Below are 22,987 nucleotides of genomic sequence, written 5' to 3'. Positions count from 1 at the left end.
CAGTGCTACACTCACAGAGATTTCTGGAGAGCGTGTACCTTTCAGGGATCAAACTAGTTTTGTCAGCAAAACCAGTAGGATGCACGGTGCAGCGCTTAGTTTTCAGCCTGCTTTCTCTGGATATTGAAGACACTCAAAAAAATAAATGAGCCAGATCTGGTTTTTTAAGCTTAATGTCCAGTTCTTGGATTTGCATTTACAGATTAACCTGAATCTTGCCCTACAAGCAGAGCTGTGCAGCATCCCCACCTCTGTGTCAGCACGTCAAAAGCATGTTAATAGCATGTTACCCATCAGAAGGGACTTTGACATCCTCAGACACCAGTATTAGGCACTTGCTTCATGCTTATCTCTGCCTCTTTACAGAAATTTCCTGTTTATTTGTACATCTCAAGTGGAAAAAACCCCGAATTTCAGATTGGCTAAAGCGGAGTTTATCCACGTGATGTGTTTCAGGGTGTCTGGGAAAACTGCATATTGAATAAAAGTCACATCTGGTTCACCCAAATTTACCAGCTTTGTCTCAGCTTCCAAACTTAACCGTCACAATGACAGGAACAAATGACGAAAGGCAAAGGAATTTTTCTTCACATGCTGGACACTTCTTGCAAAGCTGTACATTGGATTAGCTTCCTGAGGGTCTGTTACGTGGTGATGCGATGCTGTGCCTGCAAGCAGGTTGTATTTCCAAGGGATACCATGGCTGTAACACAATCCTGTGTTAAAGCAACCGTTTCAACCAGTGATCTGAGTTCACAAGCCAGAAGCTGTTTCGTCAGCCTCTTTAATAATGTGGCAAATATAATACTCCCCCAGTATAAAGACCTTAAACACTTCCAAGGTGTTTACCGTGAGACTCCTAATCAGCATTAATTAAACCAGAGCTGCCTTCAGCCCCACCTGGCTTGGCAGGCCTCTCTACAAGCATATGAAGTGTAGCAAGTTATTTTCATTGAATGAAGAGAAGAAATTCCAAGGAAAAGGAAAGGCTTGGCAACCTGCCATAAAACCTCCTTGAAAAGTTACTTTTCTGTGTACCAGTTCATTCCAGCTGTAATATTGATGACTAGTAGAGACCAGTTCATCAGTCCCACCTCTCTCTGAATAAATGCAATGACCATCTCTGGTACAAAACCCTTCCCACAGCAAATGTCCTAAACCTCCACGTACCTTCACCTGGCTTAACACAGAGAAATATGCTAATATTGTGATTATATTTATTTCAAAACCTTTGGCATGCATGTTAATGACATAAAGTAGGGAGGAAAATCCAGCTTTGCAGAGTAACTCTTTTATATGATAAGGGGGTTGGAGCTAGATGATATTTAAGGTCCCTTCCAACCTAAACAATTCTATGATATTAAATCATGCCTATGCATAATTAAGACATCACAGCAAGGGGCCTAACAGAAATCAGAGGGAAGATTCTCAGGCTCACTGGGCTGGATCTACCCATAACTGACTGTCACTGGTCTCAGGGTCAATGCAACTTCTTGTTGGGAAGAGTTCAGTAGCTTTCTACATTTTACATTGGATTTCTCTTTAATAAAAAAAAGCAGACCACAATGGATACTTATCATACAGTCTTTTTATGGAAATAGAGGAGTTCAAAAGGAATTTTCAGGGGTCCTTTCAGAACTATGAAATAACAACCCTGTCAGCTCTGAGAGCAGTGCCCTCATCTCCAGACTGCTGATAGTGTTAAGACATGAGCCATGTTGGGATGTGAAAATGTCATGATAACAAGCAGTGAACATTAAAACTCGTCTGAAAACGTCTCAGGGTTTTGTTTTAGTTCTGCCATGGTTCTGTCAAGTTGAAATTAATTCCAGTTTCTGTGTCAGTTTTGCAGTAATGCTTCCTTCTTTTTAACAACACACTGGTTTGGGAAGTGCTGTCTCCACTGCACTGCAGTTTCTTTAGCCAGGGTGAAAACTTTTGATGCAGTGTCCTGTGATGTCAGAGTTTGTATCCACGGAACAACGTGGAGGTTGACAGTTCATGTGGGTTTGCTGTTTTTTCTCAATTCTGACCCGACGTGTTGCTGTGAGAATGAAGTTCTGATTCTGCTGGTGTTTTCTTGCAGCAGTGGTGATTTAGAAGCTTACAGAGTACATCCAAAACCACATTTCAAGCAGATCATCAGCACTTGATAGGATGATAAGATCAACTTCGGCTGATATTGAAAAGCTCTGACAATATTATCAATTATTCATCCTGCCTCAGCCCCGGCGATCAATTCCAAAATTAACAACTTTCATCCCAGGATTTTCACAAAGGGCAAGCACAGAACAACCGGAGATTTCCCAGCCTAATAACATAGGACTGTTATATTAGAACTGAGATCAGGAAACCCCAGCAGCACCTCAGATGTTTTGTCCCTTGCCTGGCTGCCATCAGTCCATCCACACACCGATGTCATTAATAGATACAAAGACTGAGGGATCTATATTGTCTCATCAGCAGAGAAAGGGAGGGAAAGCAGGGAAGGTGACTGAGTGTGAGAGCCTTGGTGATGGTACTATGTGGTGCTTAGCTTGGGAATGTTCAGTGGCTATTGCACTACATGGTGCACCATAGTTAGAGGGATGATTTTGGCTCTCCAACCTATTAAAAGGCCATAAAGAAGCTACTCTTCCCTTTAAGACTGTTCAGTAAGTTCAGAATTTTTTCAGTAAAGTTACAACTTGTGTGTTGGTCATTTCAGAGCTCTTTACCACAGGAAAGCACATAAGATTCAATTTTTAGGGACTTTGTTCACAGCCACGTGATAAAATATTTGAATTTTGAGATTTTTTTTCTAACAGGAGTTGAACATACTTGCCAAAATTACCAACTGCCTGCTTCCTGCTTGTTTCCTGGCTTCCAAGAAAGCTGCTGCTGCCTGTGCAACAGAGCATGGATCTTATATTTGAAAACTGCCAGGAGGAAAAATTCTTTTTGTGGTTCAGATCTTGGAAGGTAAGTACTAAAATAATATCTTGCAACCTGATCTGAAGTTGCTCTAGTCCTTTGCTCATGGTGCCTGCAAAACTTTATTGTGACAGCATCCTGCGTTATCAGCCTTAGCTTTTTTTCTACATGTGAAATTTGTAGCTGACAGTAAACACACATGCTTGCCATCCATCATCCTACTGCTTCTTCCATCCAGAAGAGGCTGAGTGTGCAACAGCCTGCATCAAGTACGGTTGCCAGTACCAAAAATAAATGGTAAAAATCATTCTGTGAAGGTCCGAAGCTCAGAGCAGGTGACCAGAGGAGTGAGGTGGGTCCGTCCATGGGGCTGGAGCATGGTGTGGGTTTTCAGGAGCCCTGAACGTCGTCACTCTCCTCAGGTCTGCAGTTCTTCTCTCTGGGAAGAAAAACCAGTTATGCATCTGTTGCAAATGCTCATGTTTATGCCCATTGTACTCCAAAGGGGTTTTCCTGTTGTACAAAGGCCTCCAAAGGAACCATGAGGCTGCTGGAGCCAGTCCTGCCAGCTGAATCACAGAATGGTTTGGGTTGGAAGAGACTTCAAATATCATCTAGTGCCAACCCCTGCCATAGGCAGGGAACCTCCCACTATCCCAGGTTGCTCAGAGCCCCATGCAACCTGGCCCTGAACACTTCCAGGGATGGGGCAGCCACAGCTTCTCTGGGCAACCTGTTCAGGGCCTCACCACCCTCACAGGGAAGAATTTCTCCCTACTCGCTAATCTAAACCTAATCCCATTCAGTTTGAAGCCATTTCCTCCTATCCTGTTGCTACATGACTTTGTAAGTCTCTCTCCATCCTTCTTGTAGGCTCCCTTCAGGAGCTGGAAGGAAATCCTCCAGCAAAATGCTCCACATTGACAAAAGAGGTGTTTCCATTGTGGGCCCCACGAATCTGAACAAATGCCATCAGCTCCTGTCGCCACTGGAGTTCACTGGTACTCAGCCTTACGTGACTTGAGACAGGAACATAAGGCTCATAAAGAAATATGGTTGTGGGGGGTGGAGGAATATATTAATAAGAGTGGTAGATACTGCATGCATGAGAAATTCATACAGGGAGCTAAGTGGGCCTTGAAGAGGTTTATTTTGTTTCCTCTCAGTTGTTCCACTGCTGATTTTCCTTTTTTTTTTCTTTTTTTTTTTTTTTTGGCTAGGGGGAAACCTTTCAAGTCTTTTCAGATTTAACAGTTGAAGCATAGTGTTCCTCAGACAGTAATGTGTGTAGGTCACTGGCACGCCCCTTAGTGCTATAAACTTTTTGCTTCTTCCCTAGTGGGAGAGCTGTTCAAAAAGAAGGTGGCAGAAATTCTCTTCACAATATTGGATTAACATCTTGCTAAAGGACATAAATTATTTTCACCACTTAGTGGAAAACAATAAAAAAACCTGTTTCTTTGCATTCGCAGGAGAGAGCCTTTAGCAAAATTCTCCCAAAAAGCTGAGAGACAGAAGTGCTTTATTCAGCTTCCAATACTGGAAGTTGAAGATCAGAAAGCACCACTGCCTTCTTTTTGATCATGCCTTGCATTAGATGATTAGCCCTAACAGGTGAGCTGTTATAATTTCCAGAAGAAGAGTTTTTAAGGGCATGCTGATGGCCAAATTCCTCATCTTGCAATTTTGCATCTCTTAGATCTAAACGGATCATTTTCCTAACTCCTTTCCTAAGCCTTTGCTACAGGAGTTAATTTTCTTTGAATAAAGCACAGAAACTTCTGGAGAGACCAAGTGAACCCAGTCCGTGGTGAGCAATAGCAGGTGAGAGTAGATCAGGAGCATTTATCATAGAATCATAGAACAGTTTAGGTTGAAGGTGACATTAAAGATCATCTAGTTTCAAAAAGATTCAAAGATTATCTTGTTCCAACCTCCTGCCATAGGCAGGGACACCTTCCACTAGCCCAGGTTGCTCCAAGCCCCATCCAACCTGACCTTGGACACTTCCAGGGATGGACCACCCACAGCTTCTCTGGGCTACCTGTGCCAGTGCCTCACTGCCCTCACAGGGAAGAATTCTTCCTAGTATCTAATCCAACCCTACTCTCTTCCACTTGGAAGCCCTTGATCACTTTATAAGGGAGATCAGTGCTTTCATTGGATATGAGCTCTTCATCTGAAATGTCTGGGTGTTTGTACATGCAAATTAATCAAAATGATGTATACATTTGAGGGGGAGGAAATCGAGTAATATTAGAGGTCTTACAGATTTAGAAATGTTATCCTGTCTTCTTTAACTTTGTGAAAGCCTAAATCTTCATGTGCAATATAAGTTGTGAAAACAGTGTGTGTCATACAATGTACAGACGTGGGCTGGGCTGAAATTGCACACATAACCTTATTTTGGGCATTTCCTTATCAGTGAATGTTTGATATTGGCATTTTGGTTTGAGGAGGAAGTCTCACATATTTCACAAATGAGATGGGACCAGGAGTGGTCTCATCACGTGCCTGTATTGCTGGTGCTGGAGTAGCATCATTGCTATTCATTCATTCCCTCATTCCAGCAAGCCTGGTGTTGGAATAGCAGCACTGGCAGCATTGTCTATGAGACAGAGCAGGATGGGATGCACCCTTTGGTGCTTAGGGTGGCTTTACCACAAAGCTCAAAAAATGACCATTAAGAGGCTATGCATAGGTGTCTACCTGGGAGCTACGTGCCCAGGCTCCTACCAGGGCAGTGGAGGATGGTTCACTTCACCTTTTACTGCCACTTGAGGTGCCTTAGTGCACTTTGCCTGACCTCCAGCAGTTGGTCTGGAAGGTCTCAGATCTCCCATATCTACCTGAGCCGTTGCAGGATATCTGAGCCACCCCCACAGGGATAGTAGATGTAACCCAGGGCTAGCTGTAGATCCTTGTCCTTCTGCAGGAATGCCTGTCCAGGCAGGACAGCCCAGGGGCTCTAAAATGGCTCTGGATGCCCCTGCTGAGGCAATGGAACCCTGCCTGGGAGTCCCACCTGAAGCACAACTGCTCTCTCTGCTCAGCTGATTGAACCCAGCATCCCTCTGGCAGCACTGGGGAAGTACTGACTGCAGCAAACCTGGTCTCCAGACAGTGGGCCACCCTTGGGTCAGGTGAAGGTGGCTGCAGTGTCCCCCAGCTTCCTTGCCTCTGCCCTCCTCTCCTTCCAGTCAACATGTTCCCACTGCGACTTCTTTGGCCCACTTGGCTTTCACTCCCCAGGATTTTCTGTAGCAGCCTCACGGTTTCAAATAAAGCCATAGAATCACAGAATGCTAAAGGTTGGAAGGGACCCTAAACAACACCTACTCCCAACCCCCCTGCCATGGGGCAGGGGCACCTTCCACTAGACCAGGTTGCTCAAGGCCTTATCCAAGTTGGCCTTGGACATTTCCAGGGATGGCGCAGCCACAGCTGCTCTGGGCAACCTGTGCCACGGCCTCACCACTCTCACAGTAAAGAATATCTTCCTAATGTCTAATGTAAATTTCCCCTTTTTTCATTTGAGCCCATTACTCCTTGGCCAGTCACTACAGTTCCTGATGAACAGTCCCTCTCCAGCTCCCTTGTATCCTCTTCAGATACTGGAAGGTTGCTCTGAGGTCTCCACACAACCTTCTCTTCTCCAGGTTGAAGAGCCACAACTTTCTCAGCCTGTCTTCATAGGGGAGGTGCTCCAGTCGTCTTCCCAACTTTGTGGCCCTTCTCTGGACTTGGTCCAATAGTTCCATGTCCATCTTATATTGGGGGCACCAGAACTGTGCACAGCATAGTCCCCTGTCAGCTCCTCCCTTGGCGTCCTGACTCAGCCCTTTCACACCTCCCTGTTCTGTCTCCAGGCCCCCTCCCCAGTCATTCCCACCTGTACTGACATACTCTCCTCTCCTCTGTACCCCTGCAGGGTGCTCCCAATATCTCACTAAAACCCCTGCACCCTGCTCTGCCTGAGGACCTGCCCCGATCCCTGAACGCACCCTTGAGTCACACGTGTCCATGCAACATAACTCATCTGTGACAAATATGAGCTAAGCCCTGTGTGGCACAAGAGGAGCAAAGCAACAACCAGAGATGGAGGAACAGGGCAAAACCAGACCTCCATCTGTTCATGTATCCAGTCCAGGAAGGAAGTGGTTCGGCTGTAGACACCCGGCTTGTTCTTTTCTGCACAGCCCACTCCGAAACTGGTGGTCCCGACCAACTTCCAGATACTCATATCTTCACACGCTAAAGGGCCCCCACTGTCTCCCTGGAGGACAAAGAATTAAAACAAACATCAATGCCCCAGAAAATGAGGGGAATATCTATTTGGGCGGGTAGGGGAGAGACTAATTCAAAGTAATTCAAAGTTTCTTGTTTCTTCCCTATTCTGTGTCCTGGGAAAAGCATATGTTACAGTAGAAGTTGGGAGACTTTTGAGACATGTATTAGATCATATTTTTCTTTCCCTGGCTCATGGTTATTGAGCTGAGCTGAGCCCAGGGTTGCAACAACAAGCTCACATCTCACCTCCTTGCCTGCCTGCTCCCACATTCTTTTCCAGCCCTTCTCAGACATTTTGCTAAGCCAATATTACTCAATGGACTCACAACTAAGTACTGAAAACTCTCTTTTTGTTTTCTCTGCCCTATGAGCATCAGAGCCAGCACAACAACAGGAAAAAAGGGAATTTGTAACAAGCCTCTCCCAGTGGTGAGTAGGGCTCCCTGTGTCACGTGGAGCTGTGTGCTGAGCACGCTGCCTTTGGGCAGCAGTCCCAGGCAGAGCGATGTGCTGGTGCCAGGTACCTTGTTGGGGGGGTTATGTGCAAACACAGGGTTAAAGGAAGATCTATGCACCCACTGCCTTTGCTTTATTTTGTCCCTTGAATGACTGAGACCGAGCAAATCGGAAAACATGAAGTTCACAGAATCACAGAATGGTTTGGGTTGGAAAGGACATTGAAGATCATCTAGTTTTAACCCCCTTGCTGTGGGCAAGGACACCTTCTAACAGAAATTCCTCCCCAGTCCTTGCTCCATGACTAGTTAGGCAAGTTCACAACATGTGAACCAAGGTTGGCACCATCATGACTTTGACAGTGATTTGGAATCATCATCACTCTGTTGTGAAGGATGCTCTGCTTCACCACTGCTTTGAACCTCCCTCCCCCAGAGTCATCACTAGCCCTCTGAGTTACTCAAACACCTCTCCCTTTCTTCCTTCCCCTGCCTTGCTACTCTTTTCAAAATCACACACTTCTACTTCTCTACTGAGACACGTGTCGGCTGCTTTTCCCCACGGGCTTTCCACACCTTGCAGGTCTCTGGAGCTGCTCACAGTGCAGGGAAGTGCAACCCAGCACAGTGCAGAGGCCACAGCCAAGGCAAAGAAAGGATGGCACCATGCTGCAGCACATGCAACTAATCAAAATATGCCTTAAGTAAATTTTTCTTCAGAAGTAGCAGATAAAGTCCACTGAAGAAACATAAAAAGGAAATTGTAGCATATGAATGCAGGCACAGTCAGTGACTGATAATCGCAGTGAGCAGAATAAATGGCACGAACCCAAATGTTTGCCCAAGAAAAGCCTGGGAGTGCCTTCTGATAACTTATCACTCATGTTTTTCCATTGCTGGTGTTAATGAGCACAGTTGCAGTTTGGAAACTTCCATACCTGGCAGGTGTCCACCCCTCCCTTTAGGAAACCAGCACAGAGCATTGAAGAAGTTATGATCCCACCGTAGACATCCCTGTGATTGCAAATTGCATTAGAAATCAGAGGAACACCTGCATAATTCATGGTGTCAGATGTATCACCTGTTAAAAAAAAAAAAACAGGAAAAAAAAAGGAAAAAAAAACTTGCTGCCCTTGAAAATAATCACCATTTGTAAACAGAATATGTTTTAGTATACAAAGAATTGGCAAGCAAGGATCAAAGAAATACAGTTAAAATGACAACATGCAAGTAAGGCAACTTGGTGTCTCATCACTTATAGAATACAGTAACTATCAACTCTATAGAGCTGTGGACTATCACAGTGTATAATAAAATCTGTTCATTATATATTTCCACTTTAAACTGGACAATCAATGACAGTAATGAACTAAAAAAACTAGTTGAACATTGCCTGCAATACCAGTGCCAAAATTAATTTCAAAGTTATCGCCTGTTCTGTTAGTCAACGAATCATCTGCAAACATCTGGTTTCTTTTATAAATATGTATTTTATTTTATTTTATTCCGAGCCTGAACGGATCATTGCTACAAATGGAAGTATTTGCACACTGCCTATTGTCAGATCAGAGCTGACTTTTTATGTGGCAAGCCTTGTTTTCATTTTCTCCCCACCTCTCACTGTTATCTGTAGATCAGGTAACATTCTGTTCTTGTTCTCTGAACAAGGGAACACGTTAAATGACACAAATGAGGAATGATAAAGAACAATTACCTGAGAATTCACGTATTTTCACATGAAAGTGATCCAGTGTAAATTATTGATTAACATGACCTGTGAGTCATGGTAAGAAAAAAAAAAATAATTCCCTTTTCTTTCTCACGTTATTCACAGATCCAATTTCTGCATCACCCAACCTGCCTGAAAATGTAGGGATGGTCAATTCTTGCATTCTTGCTGTGTTTTCTGTGCTTGAAGTTATAAAGAGCCCAGCCTCTCTGTTTCAGAGGATGTGCTCATCCATTCCTTGTGATAAATGTTTCTACAGAATTTTTGCACTTCAAGATGACCATAAAATGTAGGAATCTGTATTCTTTCTCCCCCTTCCCACCCCACTGATATTCCAGAAAATTAAACATTGAACAATGCCCCAACCAAGTCCTGTATTTACTGTGGGTAAGATGTTTATATGTAGTGTAATCAGCAGCAGACCATTTAAAATACCTCCTTCCACAGTTGCTCCCCATCCTGATACCCAGCACATTTTCCCTGCTGGGAAATGTTCGCCATAATTAGGCAGACAAATTGGTTCTATGTGACCTATTTAAAAAAAAAAAAAAAAAAAAAGTGAGAGAGAGAGAGAAGAGAATTGCTTTTTATAATTTAGCAAAAAAAAATTTATGCCTCAGAAAAACTGGAAGATTTGGCTCTCAGCGAAGCTGTTATGAACACCACCCACTCCCCACATAAATAGCCTGGCAGTTCATCAGGTCTCTTGTCTCATGGCCAATATGAGGGGTTTGAAACAACACCCACGCCGGGCCCAATGAGTTTTGAGTATGAAGCAGCAGAAGGAGATGTCAGAAGGTCAGTAAATTGAAGAAAGAGCAAACACAAAATGCACGGTGTGGGCAGCTGATGGGCAGATCAGGGGCCCCAGGGCACGACTGCTCTGGTGAGACAAGGAGCTGTGCGTTCCCTGTGCTCTTCTGAAAGGGCAACCAGACACCCCAGGGGGCTCTTTGCTCCCCACCCATCAGCTCGTGGAGTTCCTGTGTCTCTGTGCTCTGGGTTATGGGATGTTATGCCATATAATCAGTGTTTGATCCTTGCAGGGGCAAACTGACATGTCGAGATGAGCCAACGCTGAGTAAAGGGAGGGAAAATACAATGTATTACTGGGCAGCTCCAAGTGGTTCAGTTCTCCACAGTGGTCCCAGCTCAAACATCAAGCCCCCAGCATGGACCATCCAAGCCCCCCGGGGCATGGTGGGTATCTCTCTCAGGTGCAGAGCCACAACTGTTCTTGGCAGCCTCCCAAACTTATTCCCAAACAAAAGAAAACAGCATCAACTGAGATATAAACCAGAGCAAAATCAAACTTAATTTTCATTAAATGTGAAAGTTTAAAGTATTACACGAGAATTGATTTTGGAATTGACAATCTAGATGTGTCAGAGAGCACCTGCTCCCCTTTGCAGAGAGCTCACAGTGACTAGGAGGCGTTGGCAGGCGATTCTGTAAATTCATTCAATATTATTATATATTATTTCAACTCGGTGTGTCAGCTGCAGGTAGTATCCTGCTGAGAAAATAAAAGTAGTTTTAATTTAAAAACATAACTATATTTGAACTGCCTTTTCTCCTCTTTGAGATTTATGCTTGATTTTCAGCTTTGGACACTGCTGGATATCCCGATACTCACAGAAGGGACATGATAAAAATCTCTGTGACCTTCAAGTAAAATGAGGCTGGGCGTTTATTTTAGATAGGAAAAATATTTAGAAATAATAAAGTTAATGTTTGCCTATTATTAAATGCCTTCAGTAAATCAATACTGGGGTGGACTGGGAACACTTTGCAGCACGTTGTTGCTGTCCATGCCTGGATAGGGAGTACAGAGGAGTTCCTGACACAGGTCAGGGTGGTTTGGTGGTTTCTACTGGTGTTGTCTGAACAGGAATCACTGCCTTACCATCACAGCAGCAGTCTGGCCACATCTACACTGCACATCTCTCATTGATTTTAGAGGTGATGGGAATCCACTCCACTGTCCTGGGGCAGGCATAGGCATCAACAGAAGTTTCCCTGTCTGTACCAGGAGAGACCCTTCTTTCTTTTAGCTGGAAAGGTGAGAAAGTCTAGTGAAAGCTAACAGAGATAATTACCATTGAGAGCAAGTGGTGCTGCCAGTTTCATCAGGGCTATATCATTTCCCATTGTCTTGGGTTTATAATTTCGATGGTATATGATTTTTTCCACTGAATAGGGGTGAACCTGGGTGTCTTGCTGAGTCACAAAACCGACCTGCACACTCCATGAGCTCGGCAAGTACAGGCTGAAATAAAGAGGCAGAAGACAGTGAAAAACCTTCAAGAAAACCCTCAAGTTTTCTAGTTGTCCTCTGAGCTTATGGACCACATAAAATTCTACACTCAAATTGCTTAGTCTGCTGTATTTGCTTACCTGTCCATTAATATTAGCTATGTTTTGCACCTAACTTTTAAAAATGTAGAAACAATGTCTAATCTTATTAAGACATTGGGTCACTGATATATTATCTGTGCAAATATCTGTATATTTCCACAAATATATGAGAGTTTTGCTTTAGCCCAGCTGTCTGTCTTTCTGTGAGAGCCCGCAGCTGCTGCCTGGCACACCTCTGCTCAGCCATACCCCCCCCAAATGCCTTGTGGCAAGGCATTTTCAAGGAGAAACTTTCCTACTGGAAGGTGTTTCTGCCCCCAGTTCATGAGTAGGCACACCTTTCAGCTTCCAGCACATGAGCAGCTCCTCTTCTCTTGGCTTCACCCTACTGGCATAGCAGAAGAGCTGGGAAAAGGCTCCAGGGATGCTGGTTGTGTTGCCAGCTCCCATCCCCATCAGTCTTTAAACACATCATGACAAACTGGGTTGTGGGGGACAGAGTCAAGGACAAAAGTCCTAAAATGCTTAATTCCTAAGGGCTTTAAATAGGATCTAGTAGTGGGATTTGTCTGTCCCATCCTTTGTCTTTACTGAATTAAAAACACGCTAGAGGACTTGCTCAGAAGAAGGCATCCATGTTGTGGGTGCTTAAAAGTGGTCAGGAAAATCCCATTTTAGCTGTCTAAATGTCTTTGGTGGAAGTGGTATGGAGTTTGTAAGGGCAAGAAGAGCTCTCCTGCACTATTAGCATCAAACAAGACTGCAAACCCAGACAGCTCATTATAAATATGAGAGGGCTATGTTTGTCAAGAAGATGAGTTTAAACTTCACAAAGAAGATGAGTTTAAATAACTGTTTAACATCTATTTACAACTATAAGACCTCTTCAAACTGCATGAAAGGGAGCAGTGAGTATGTGGCAAAGGGTACAAAGCTCAGCACAACTGACTAACAACCACTGATTGATCCTGTCACCTTGAAAAATGATTTTTTTTTTTATTTTGGAGCTCCAGTGGATCAGAGGAGCCAAATACAAATTCCTCTTGAGCTGCTAACTCGTATACAATGTACAGAAATTGCAGATCAGGATACTTAAAATCTAGCGCTTAAATGTGGTTGTAAGCTGATTTCCCACAAAGCTGGGAGTGACCAGAACACCTGAAAACAGGGGCCCTGGATTAGGACCGCTTCTAGGGGAGGCTTTTTTTAAGAAAGACTCGTGTGACAAGAGAGAGAAATGGCTCAGATGTTATGGAGCCCAGGAAACAAGGATAACCCAATCCTGCAGTTTGTTTTTAGGAGACAGCGGGGTGCATTAGCAGCGGCCCCACACGCAGTGGGACACCCCGAGCGGGGGGATTTGGGGACTCACTCGTAGACGCAGTGGGCGGCCGTGAGGATCCAGCGCGGGGTGATGACGGAGCCCCCGCAGAGGTGGTGCCCCTGGAACTGCAGGCTGACCTGCCAGGGCCACTGCCGGGGGGACGACGCGTTGCCCCCCACGATCCGCGGCCCGTAGCTGGCCCGTGTCCCGCACGCTGCCAAGAACCAAAGGTTACGGTCCGTGGAGGAAACACAGGCCTGGTTTTGGTCACCTTCAGCCCCTCCTCTGGGAGGCTGGGAGGTCTCTGCAGCCAGACCATCCCCATCCCAACCCCATCAGGCTGCGGCAGCTCCAAGGAGTTTATCCTCCTCCCTCCCATCCCTGCAGCATCACTCGTGGCCTGGGGGCTGTTGGGGGTCATGTCTCTCCTCTGCAGGGAGTGCTCAGCTGAGCTGTAAGACCCACTGCTCTGCCCTTCTTACATGCACAGGTCCCACACAGGCAGGCTGAAGCATCTCCTCTCCCCTGGTGATGATTTTGCTGTTGTATTTTGATTTTTTTATATAGCTGACATGGAGGAGTGTGGGATGAAAGCTCAAATGTTAAGGCAGAATTTCCCTTTCCCTGACGAGGTGGCAAAGAGTAGGAATTACAGTATCAGTCCAGGGATTCAACTCACAATCTTTAAATGTCTGCTTCTTTCTGGGATTCTCACTAAAATGCTCCTGCTATCTGATGCTCCCAGTTTGCACTCCCAGACTATTTTCACTTGATGAAATTCTTTCAAATTTTACTCAAGAAATATAATTTTTCTTTGGTGTGATAAACTGATAGTACAGTATGCCCTGAGTACAGAATTCCTCCCAACTCTTGACATGCAGCAGATAAAGAAGGACAAAGCACAATTTCTGATTTCATTTTCATTTTTTCCTGGTTCTTACCCAAGCATTTTAAGATGATCACATTGCCAGAAGTGCACTCTTCTCTGAGATGAAAAGACAATGCAACATTAGTTCCAATTCACAAATACTGGTTTGTTTTGTTTTTTTTCCAGCATTGTGTCATTTTCCTGTGCACATAAATATAAGTAACTCAAACATTGAAAGAGGTACAAAGCCATGAACTCATTCAACCTAATTAGGGCATTTAACTGAAATACTTAAGTCAGGAGCTTGGCCACCACCAGGAGCCTGCAGACCATATGCTGCCCTGCTGAAGAGTGGTTCACTCTTCCATGAGGGAAGGCTCATCAGCAGTTTTCAACATGTGATCTGTAGTCTCCTTGGATTCATAGCTTCCTTCTCAGTGGAAGGTAACTAAGAAAAACAAGCATCTGTCAGGAGGAAGAAATGGACCATAAAGGGTTCATAAACCCACTGGGAAATACATAAGGATCTGTAAACCAAAACAAACTGCTTCATAATGGAAAAAGATAAGTGCCTGGTGTCTATCCATTTGCAAAAATGGGATCTTGGGACAAATAGTCTCTTCAAATAGCTCATTTGAAAGCCTTTGTTGATTTTAATGGGTCTTGGATCGGACTCAATTCATATTCCAGCAAGACTGATGCTGAATCTTGGTCTATGATGCATAACACCACCAACCACTTATGAAGTACTACTCGCCTGAAAAAATAGCAAGAATCCCAAACTATTAGTAATTCCCCTTTTATTGACTTCTCTCTTTCTGTCAGGAGGAAGGAGCTAAGGCATACCTGAGGTTTGTTGCATTGTGCAGGGATGTCACTTGATCAGCTGAAAACCATTGGCTGAGGGATACGAAATGTCTTTGAAACTGTTTTTCGACTGCTGCCACGGGCAGGTAACCTGAACTCACGTAACTGCAAATAAACCATAAACACAGCTCCCTCAGACAGCATTTCAGCAATCTGTTTAAATAATTCAGCAGTTCCACTGATGAAAACCCAGTGTAGCAACCACAATAATCAGACTCTGACACTCGATAAGGTAATTCTATCCTCCCCCTATGCTTCTTACAACATGCATGTATTTTTTACATAATCATGTGTGGAAGCCACACATGCTGAAATGCATTTAACTGGCAGAGAAAGTAAATTTTAATTCTAGTATTGCAACAACGCTTTTTATTGTAAGTGGTTGGCACATTTCCTGAGGCACTAACAAGCTCATTGTTTCCTTTTTCTAGAATTATGTTTTGCAGCAGGGAGGATGAATAATTTGTAATTTTCTCTTGTCTTCATTGTTGAACAATTGAGATGCATTTTGTCCTAAAGGTAACAAGAATTTATTCAAAGAGGTTTTATAGTGCTAACTATAATGTGCAGAAATTAGAATGATGCTGTTGTAAGAAATAACAGCACATCATGGCAAATCACGACTTCCAACTCTTTCTCAGTTTCGTGAAAGTTTGTGAAAGAAAGGGTGCTTTCTCAGGAATGGGATCAATCCAGCAATAACCACGTCACCAGGTTCTTTTGTAACTGTGAGGGGGACCTTAAATCCTACCAGATGTCATGACATGACTTGTACATACAAATTTCGTACAGAGGAAGTAAAAGAAATGGAAAATGCTCATATGATTTTTGTGCCTCTCCACAGGCTGTAAGCTACTGGAGTGACAGACAGGATTCAGGCACTTGCACCCCATAGGCAAGATTTAACCAAAACACTGTATTCAGCCATCATGCAGGATTTGTAGCAGTAATAAAAGCCATTTGCAGTGCCCAATTATTCAGGACTATTTCCCACATCATCTCAAATCTCAATGTGAATCTCACAAATGTGAATTGTTAAGACATTTTTCTTTTAAAGAATGAGCTAATACAAGGTTTCATTAAAAACACTGAAAACATCAGAGTTTGTTCAAAATGCCAAATACAGTTTCTGGCATTTGCTGTTCATACCTTGAGAACCCCAGGTGTTTGCAGGTAGTATTTCCATACTCTGCTCTCCAGTCATCAGAGCAGACTGTTCTCCAGGATCCAGAAGTGAACACTTGCAGCACTGCCTTCTTGCCACTCAACCTGACTTTGAGATTCAGGAGAAGAGAAGCCTGAGTGAGTTGTGAAGATGAACCATCAGGCACACAACAGGTACACAACAGGTACTCAGCAGCATCAATGCACCACTGTGGTATCTGTGTTTTCTAGCTCACCGAATTTTTACTGCTTGCCTTTTTCATCACTTGGATTCTTTGACAGAATTTTTCTGTGCTTTTTTTTCCTCCCCATGAAGGAAGGGAACCTTCCCTAATGTTCTAGCTGAGCTAGAACCACCAGGAGAAAAACATCTCATGGGAATGGGTAGGGAATGCCAGCTCTAATACAGGTGGAGAAGGCTGCCTTGCCCTCCAGCGAGCCTAAGCAATTCTTGCTGATTGCAGTGGGTTGGAGCTGCAGATTCCTGGCAGGAATTTTCTGAGGAAACTTGTGGTCAAGATAAGTGATGAAAGGTGGCTGGCACCTCCTGCACTCCACAGCACAGTCAGAGATGCCCCTGTGCCCAGCTGCCCAGGAGGCACCTGGACCTGGGAAAGGCACATTTACATGGTCTCCCTAGGGAGAAGGGAGGCCACGCACGTGGTCACTGCTGAGCAGGGGTTTCCCACCTGTCCCCACGAGCCAGTGTTATGGAAAAGCAGAGGTATTGCCACAGGCTCCACAGAGGCCTGAAGGCTGAACATCTTGTGTGGGGTTAGATGGGGCCAAAAGCTTGTGGTTCTTTTCATTCCTAGTACCACACAGAGGAAAACTTTTGCTGCCTCCTCACCTGTAGGTACAGGAGCCAGAATTACAAGTGCACTGATCTAAAAACTAGCTATTCTTTTTACTAATATTAGACTCCTTTCTCTCCAGTGGCTGTGAACACCACAAAAATTTTCCATAGCACAGGACAGAGAGGGACCATTTAAAATGGCCCTGTGATGCCCAAAACCATCACAGAGAGAAACTCAGACAGAGGGTATAAATTTCACATGTAGCAGCAAACTCTGCATCACTCTATGTACAAAAGGAAGTTGCCGGTGTCTCCCATTACCTTATCCTTTAAGATAATGTCAGGCTTTTACAATCTTCAAAACCAACAGAGTGCAACTGTGTGCCAGTGAATACAGAGTTCTGTATTTATACAACGTAATGCAGTGGTGTTATACCTTGCAGGCAGAGGAAATGTTGGCAGTCAAAAAGCATCTGGGCTTCTAACGGAGAAAGATGCCCGATATGGCAGTTGCAATATTTAGGAATCATCACATTTATTTATCTTAAGAGCAGCTTGATTTCTCATGAACTGTAAATCAGTACCTCAGAGAGGTTGTTCCTCTGAAGTGGTGGTTTAGATAATCCATCTGTCTCTATCTTTCTTGTCTCAAACTACCCCAACTCTTTACAGCATGCATTGTGCCAGTGCTACAGGAGGAGGTAGGAGGGATTTAAATCAAATTTAAATTACCACATCTGTACTCATCCTCCCCTTCTTTGCAGTTGAAGACACCATTGCACCTGGCTGATTTCTGGATACACTTAAAGGACGATCGACAGCGAAACTTCCCAATGCAGTTGTATTGGACTAACAAGAATGAAAGAAAACAAAGTGATGCAAACACACCTGGATGCTAATTTAACACTTTTGGCTTCCATTATCTGGCCAGATTTCAGTCTGGCTAAGGAAAAGGCAACTCCTGTACTCTAGGAACTTTTGAAATAGAACCTGGAGGTTGCTACCTGGTGCTGTTAAACTCATCCATTAGTAATGACTCGTAGGAGGAGTCAGCCTTGCTGTCTGTGCTGACTCCTTCCCAGATCCCTCTACCCAGTTTAAGTTTCACTCCAGGGCAAGTTGCTGCCTGGTACCTCAGTCCCTCAGCAGCCAAGCGAGGACACCCTTGTAAAACACAGCCAGAGCATGCTCTTCCCAACGGGATGCCTCAACCTCCTTTGAGCTTATCCCTGTTGCAGGTGTCAAGACACATCCACTTATTTGGTCCCCAGACTTGGGAGGGTCACACTTCCCAGTTGCAACTAAACTCATTCTGCGTTTTCTTCTCCTTTGTAGAAGTTGGTTTTGATAGGGAACAGTTCTTTAATTCTTTGAAAGCAAGCTTAGAGAAGTGAATTACAGGACAAAAGTGTGGTGTGAGCTACGTGGAGCCTCCCCCAGGTTCTAAACTCAGCTCATCACCTGAGGGGAGTCAGTGAAGTTTTACTAGAGAAAGGTTTCCTGGAGCTGTGTGTTCCTCAGTGTTGAAAATATTACACCAATCCTCTCAGGAGTGCCAGACCTACATGTAAATAAAATTTAAAGCCATCACATCAACAAGATTTTTTACTTCAGCAAACAAGCTGCAGTAGTAGTTTAATTCCATTCTCAGTAAAAGGCTCATGAAAAATTAAGCATTTGAACGGTTAAGCGAGAACTTAATGAATAACTAATGGTACTCACCACCCAGGCCAATGGCAGCTGCTAGGATTACTGCAAGGAACAAACCACAGATATATGGAAAGTATTTTAGGGAGGCAAAAGCATGGCACATCGAAGGTGGTTCGATATCTCCTGGAAAGCAAACAGAGAACAGCTTCTGTGAAGTTGAACCTCGCTGAGTTTGCAACAAAAAAGATTTATCTAACATTAAACTAGATGGCATTAGAACTTCCTGCGTACACTTCATGAGCTGACCTGACCTGGAAGGGTTGGGATCCTCTGTCTCAGGGACTGAGAAGGCTCCAAGTGCTTTGGGGCTGCGGGTGCTCTCAGACACCCCTTCAGCGTTTGCCTCGTGAGGGCTCTGAATTGTGCCCCTACAGAGCACCTGGCCTGTCCTCAATGCAGAGGAGAATGTGAGCTCTAAGTTTTCATTTTCAGGGGTTACATCACACTGTGAGCTTTTCAAGTACATGAGCACCTCTGCTGAAAATGTGAGTCCCGGAATAAAAGTGAAATTCAGACCAGTTTTGTTTGTGTAATCAAACCTGTGTGGAGGGCACACGTATCCTCTCTGAAGGCTTCAGAAAGTCAAGTGGACTAATAAATCTTTCAGTGGAAGCAGCAAAGAACAAACTAGTTTGAGTCTCCTCCTTATGACTGTTCTCCTCAGTGATGTCTCCTGACTCTTGCTGGTCCCAGTGCTCCCTTCAAACACAGCCCCAGCTGGATGCTGAGCATCCTGGGAATCCTGGGAATTTTGGGAATTCTGGGATGAGGCCAGAGGCCACATAGCTCTGCCTCATGCACTGGGGAGCTAAGTCAAACGTGTGATGAATTCCTCCAAAGCTGGGGTAACGGAGACACAATAATGAGTAGGAGGAGCCTACAGGTTCAAACAGAAGCAGCAATATTGGAAAAAAAAACAGGATTAGCTAGTAAATAGGTGCTCAAGAGAAGTAGGAGGAGAGTCATTGGTCTTTTTGGACTTGGAAGCAAGATTAACTGAAAGTTATAGAAAACTAAATTAGCAAAAAAACAGGATGCCCAAACTGGTCTTGAAAACTGTGGGAAAAAGTGATCAGTTAAAAGTTTTGCCATAAAGGCAAGAAGACAACTGAGCGATGGCTCAAGGCCGAGTCTTGAGTTTTCAAGTGAAAAAAAATATGCATCTAAAGTTAAAATATAGATTGGTAGTAACTGCTGAATACATTTCATGAGCTTGGCCTGCTCACCAGCCACTGACCTCCATAGTTGACCTGCCATTGTCAACCTGGAAGACAACAACAGATTCCACTGAAAATAATGAACAGTTCACTTGTTTCAAATGTATTCTGATATACAAGGGGCAAACTATGGGGAAATAGCAAACACAGCTACACAGGGACTGGCAGAACCTTTTCTTCAATTTTAGTTCATACTGCTCTTCATCAAGCTTTGAATTTCAGATTGGCAAACATTTGCAATCAGTCAAGGATAAGGAATGTCTGCCAGGGTTTATAGACTCTCTAGTAAAGTCCCAGCTTACACAGGCTCTCTCAGGAGAAGCTGAGTAACAAGTTTTGGCAGTGGAATTTGTGCCTGGTATGCCAAAAACCTGAGACAGCTGTAGGAGCTAATGGACCAGAAAATTAAATCTCCATTCTTGAAGCTCAGCCTGCCTCTGTTGAAGCTAATGGTCATTTTGCCATGAAACCTAAGGGAAGCAACAAACTCCCAGGCTGCTGTATTGTGTATTTGGATTTTGTAATGGACCAATTTCCAGGTTGGTAAAATTTCAAATAAGCCATACAAAAATGTTCCTGAAAAGCCTGGGGAAATGTTTGCTGTGTGGCTGAAGCATATGAATAACGTGGCTGTGAAAAATGCTTGTGTGTGCAAGCCAACACAAGATGTCATCACGTTAATAAGTTGGCAAACCTCACAGCTGGGGGAGGGAGGTTGTGTTTCTTTTTTCTCTAAGTGATTGTTTTGAGTGGGCAAGCATAGTTTTGCAAGGCTAAATATCTGCATTACCCACTTAGATTGCAAAGGTCAAAAAGCTGTGCAATACCCCTACCAGGTCCATCTGCACTGGCGTCCACTCTGGCTTGTGGTATGAAGAAAAATCTTTTGAAGGTAAACTGAATTTGTGGTGCTGGAGGTTCATCTTCTGCAACAGAGATGACTTCAAGACTTCCAGTAGTGGGATTTGTCTCTTGCACCTGACTCAACAAGAGAAAAAAAGGAGAAAGAACATAATCACCTTGTAAAATGTTGTCATAGAATCACAGAATGGTTTGGGTTGGAAGGGACCTTAAAGACCATCCAGTTCCAACCCCCTGCCATGGGCAAAGACACCTTCCACTAGAGCAGGTTGCTCCAAGCCCCATCCAACCTGGCCTTGGACATTCCCAGGGGTGGGGCAGCCACAGCTTTTTTGGTCAACCTACTCTCACATTAAAGAATTTCTTCTTAATACTGAACATAAACACTCTCATAGCAGTAATGTTCACATGAGGAGCACTTATAATTAATTTACCAGCAAACTATTGAGGTTAATTTTTGTTCATATTTTTCTAAGCACCGTATCTACTTGCAATATCTCCCACTGGGGGTGTAAATCCATCCCCTGCTCTATAATTGCAGTAGGAAACAGGAGACTAAAAGGAATATGACAACTGCACAGAACCTGACAGGATCCTCATTCAGGAGCCCCTGAATTTTACTCCAGTAAACTTTTGATGACTTACCATGCAGTGGAAAAAAAACACAATTAAAATGAGCTACACTAGAATTCAGGGGAAATAGATTTGAAATGCTAATTTCTGGCTCTGCACATTGGCAAAAGGGGTCAGATTTTCGAGCTCACAGTGGTGTGAAATGGGTCCAGGTTTGTTAAAGACAGTGCAGCTGTAAAAGCTGCTGTAAAAAGCTGCTCTAAAAGCAGCATATTTTCATGGTCATTCCCAGAAAAGGCTTACAATGACAAATTTTAGGCTAAGAATACGTGTTTTATCTGTGACACTATCTTCAAGTCACCTGGAATATCTTTTCACCTTTCAGCAAACAACTGCAATGAGGTTTACGCTCTTTCATTTGATAAAATTCCACGTGTATTTCAATGAAAATAAACAAAACTTCATAGAGAACCTGCCAGCACGGTTTTTAAATATTAAAACCAAAAAAAGTCTTCTGACTGGCACATAATTTGCCCATCAGGAGACAAAACAGCATTGTGAAGCAAATTACACGAAAGACGGACGCTGACGTTTCGTTCATTTAGAGGCTATCACACGCTCCCAAAGCTTCACTCACCTCTTCCTGAGAAGTCATAGCTAAAAGCAAAACTGTTTTCTTTCTTCATTATCAAAAGCAGCCAAAAGGAAATTCTGAGTCTGCTGAGCTGCTCAGCTCCGGGACGGTCTCAGCCGAGCCCCACTCAGCCTGTTCCGTGCAGCGTTACGGCAGCAGCCCGTGTAACCCAACCTGGTGAGGGGTATCAGGTGGCCTGGCTTCGGAAAAGGGAAGATAAAAATTCAGCATGCTTTCTAATTAGCCTAAGAAGGCCAGGTAATATCGTGGCATTTGCAAACCTCTCTGTAACCCCTCAGCAAAGGAGCACCACAAGCAGCACACCCTCACCTCCCATCGAAGCTCGCGCAGCTGAGGAGCCTGGTGGTCCAGAGCTGTGGGTGGCAGAAGGCAGCAGCCCCAGAGCTTCATCTCTTCAGCACACCTTGCTCTTCCCTCTCTTGGTTTACAGCCTTTGCTGCGTGCCTGCATGGGGGTTTTGAAAAAGACCCATCGTTTAGTTATGGATGATTTTTGTAATTAAATGTTGCGCTGTGTTTTGGAAGTACTCTGCAAACAGTTGTCTCGTGTTTCTGAAGTAGCAACTCACTTGTACTCAGGGATTTAGGGAATGAAAATGTATTCTCAGCTGCAACAAATGCTCAAGAGTAGTAATAATTTGGCTTGTTTTTTTCACCAAGAAGAGAGATCGATGACAGAGGGAGGGGTCAAGGAAGAAGGAGGAGGAGACATGAAGCAAAAAGCCACGGCAGCATAAGTGAAACAAGGCTGCTGAGAGGCCAGGAAAGAAATGAAGGTTTTCCATGACAAAACCCATGTCCCTGGAATATGGCTGCAATGAGGGAAGATGTTCAGTTCCTTCGCTGTGCACGATGGAAACTGGCACTTCCAAAGGAGAGGACACCATATCGTAATCTTGTTAAATTAAGCCATGACATCAAGAATTGTTCATCATCTCCTACATCACTCTTTCAATAGCCTTCCCTGGAAATGAGAACACAGGGGGAGATAAGAAAAAAATAAAATAAGAAATCAGACAAAGATGTATAAAACAAGCTGCTTTTCTTGAGTTGCTCACAGTGCTCTGACATTCTCCCCACCAGGCTTCAGAGACAAATGGTTGGACAAGCAGCTCAAACTGACCAGGTGCCCCAAGGGAAACTTTAGCCAAAGAGGGGACAAAGTGAGGGCTTATTTCAGGAGATGAACAGCTCAGGTTATCCTTTCA

At 44.0% G+C, this 22,987-nt stretch overlaps 1 protein-coding gene across 1 annotated transcript; it reads right to left on the bottom strand.

Moving 5' to 3' along the window:
• Window positions 1-3,331: 3,331 nt before the first annotated feature.
• On the bottom strand, window positions 3,332-21,780 carry TMPRSS3 (transmembrane serine protease 3). Its single transcript, XM_027741981.2, has 13 exons — window positions 21,763-21,780; window positions 20,525-20,669; window positions 18,487-18,597; window positions 17,497-17,613; window positions 15,954-16,077; window positions 14,784-14,909; window positions 14,011-14,054; window positions 13,118-13,283; window positions 11,487-11,656; window positions 9,823-9,918; window positions 8,597-8,739; window positions 7,037-7,189; window positions 3,332-3,352 (listed from the first exon to the last, which is right to left on the bottom strand). Exons 1-13 carry the CDS (start codon window positions 21,778-21,780, stop codon window positions 3,332-3,334), a joined length of 1,434 nt encoding a protein of 477 aa, XP_027597782.1.
• Window positions 21,781-22,987: the final 1,207 nt, after the last annotated feature.

This window comes from Pipra filicauda, unplaced genomic scaffold, assembly GCF_003945595.2.
Source record: "Pipra filicauda isolate LSUMZ 115617 unplaced genomic scaffold, ASM394559v2 scaffold436_size1054928_pilon, whole genome shotgun sequence".
NCBI lineage: Eukaryota > Metazoa > Chordata > Aves > Passeriformes > Pipridae > Pipra > Pipra filicauda.
This window is presented reverse-complemented; position numbering and strand designations above follow the sequence as displayed.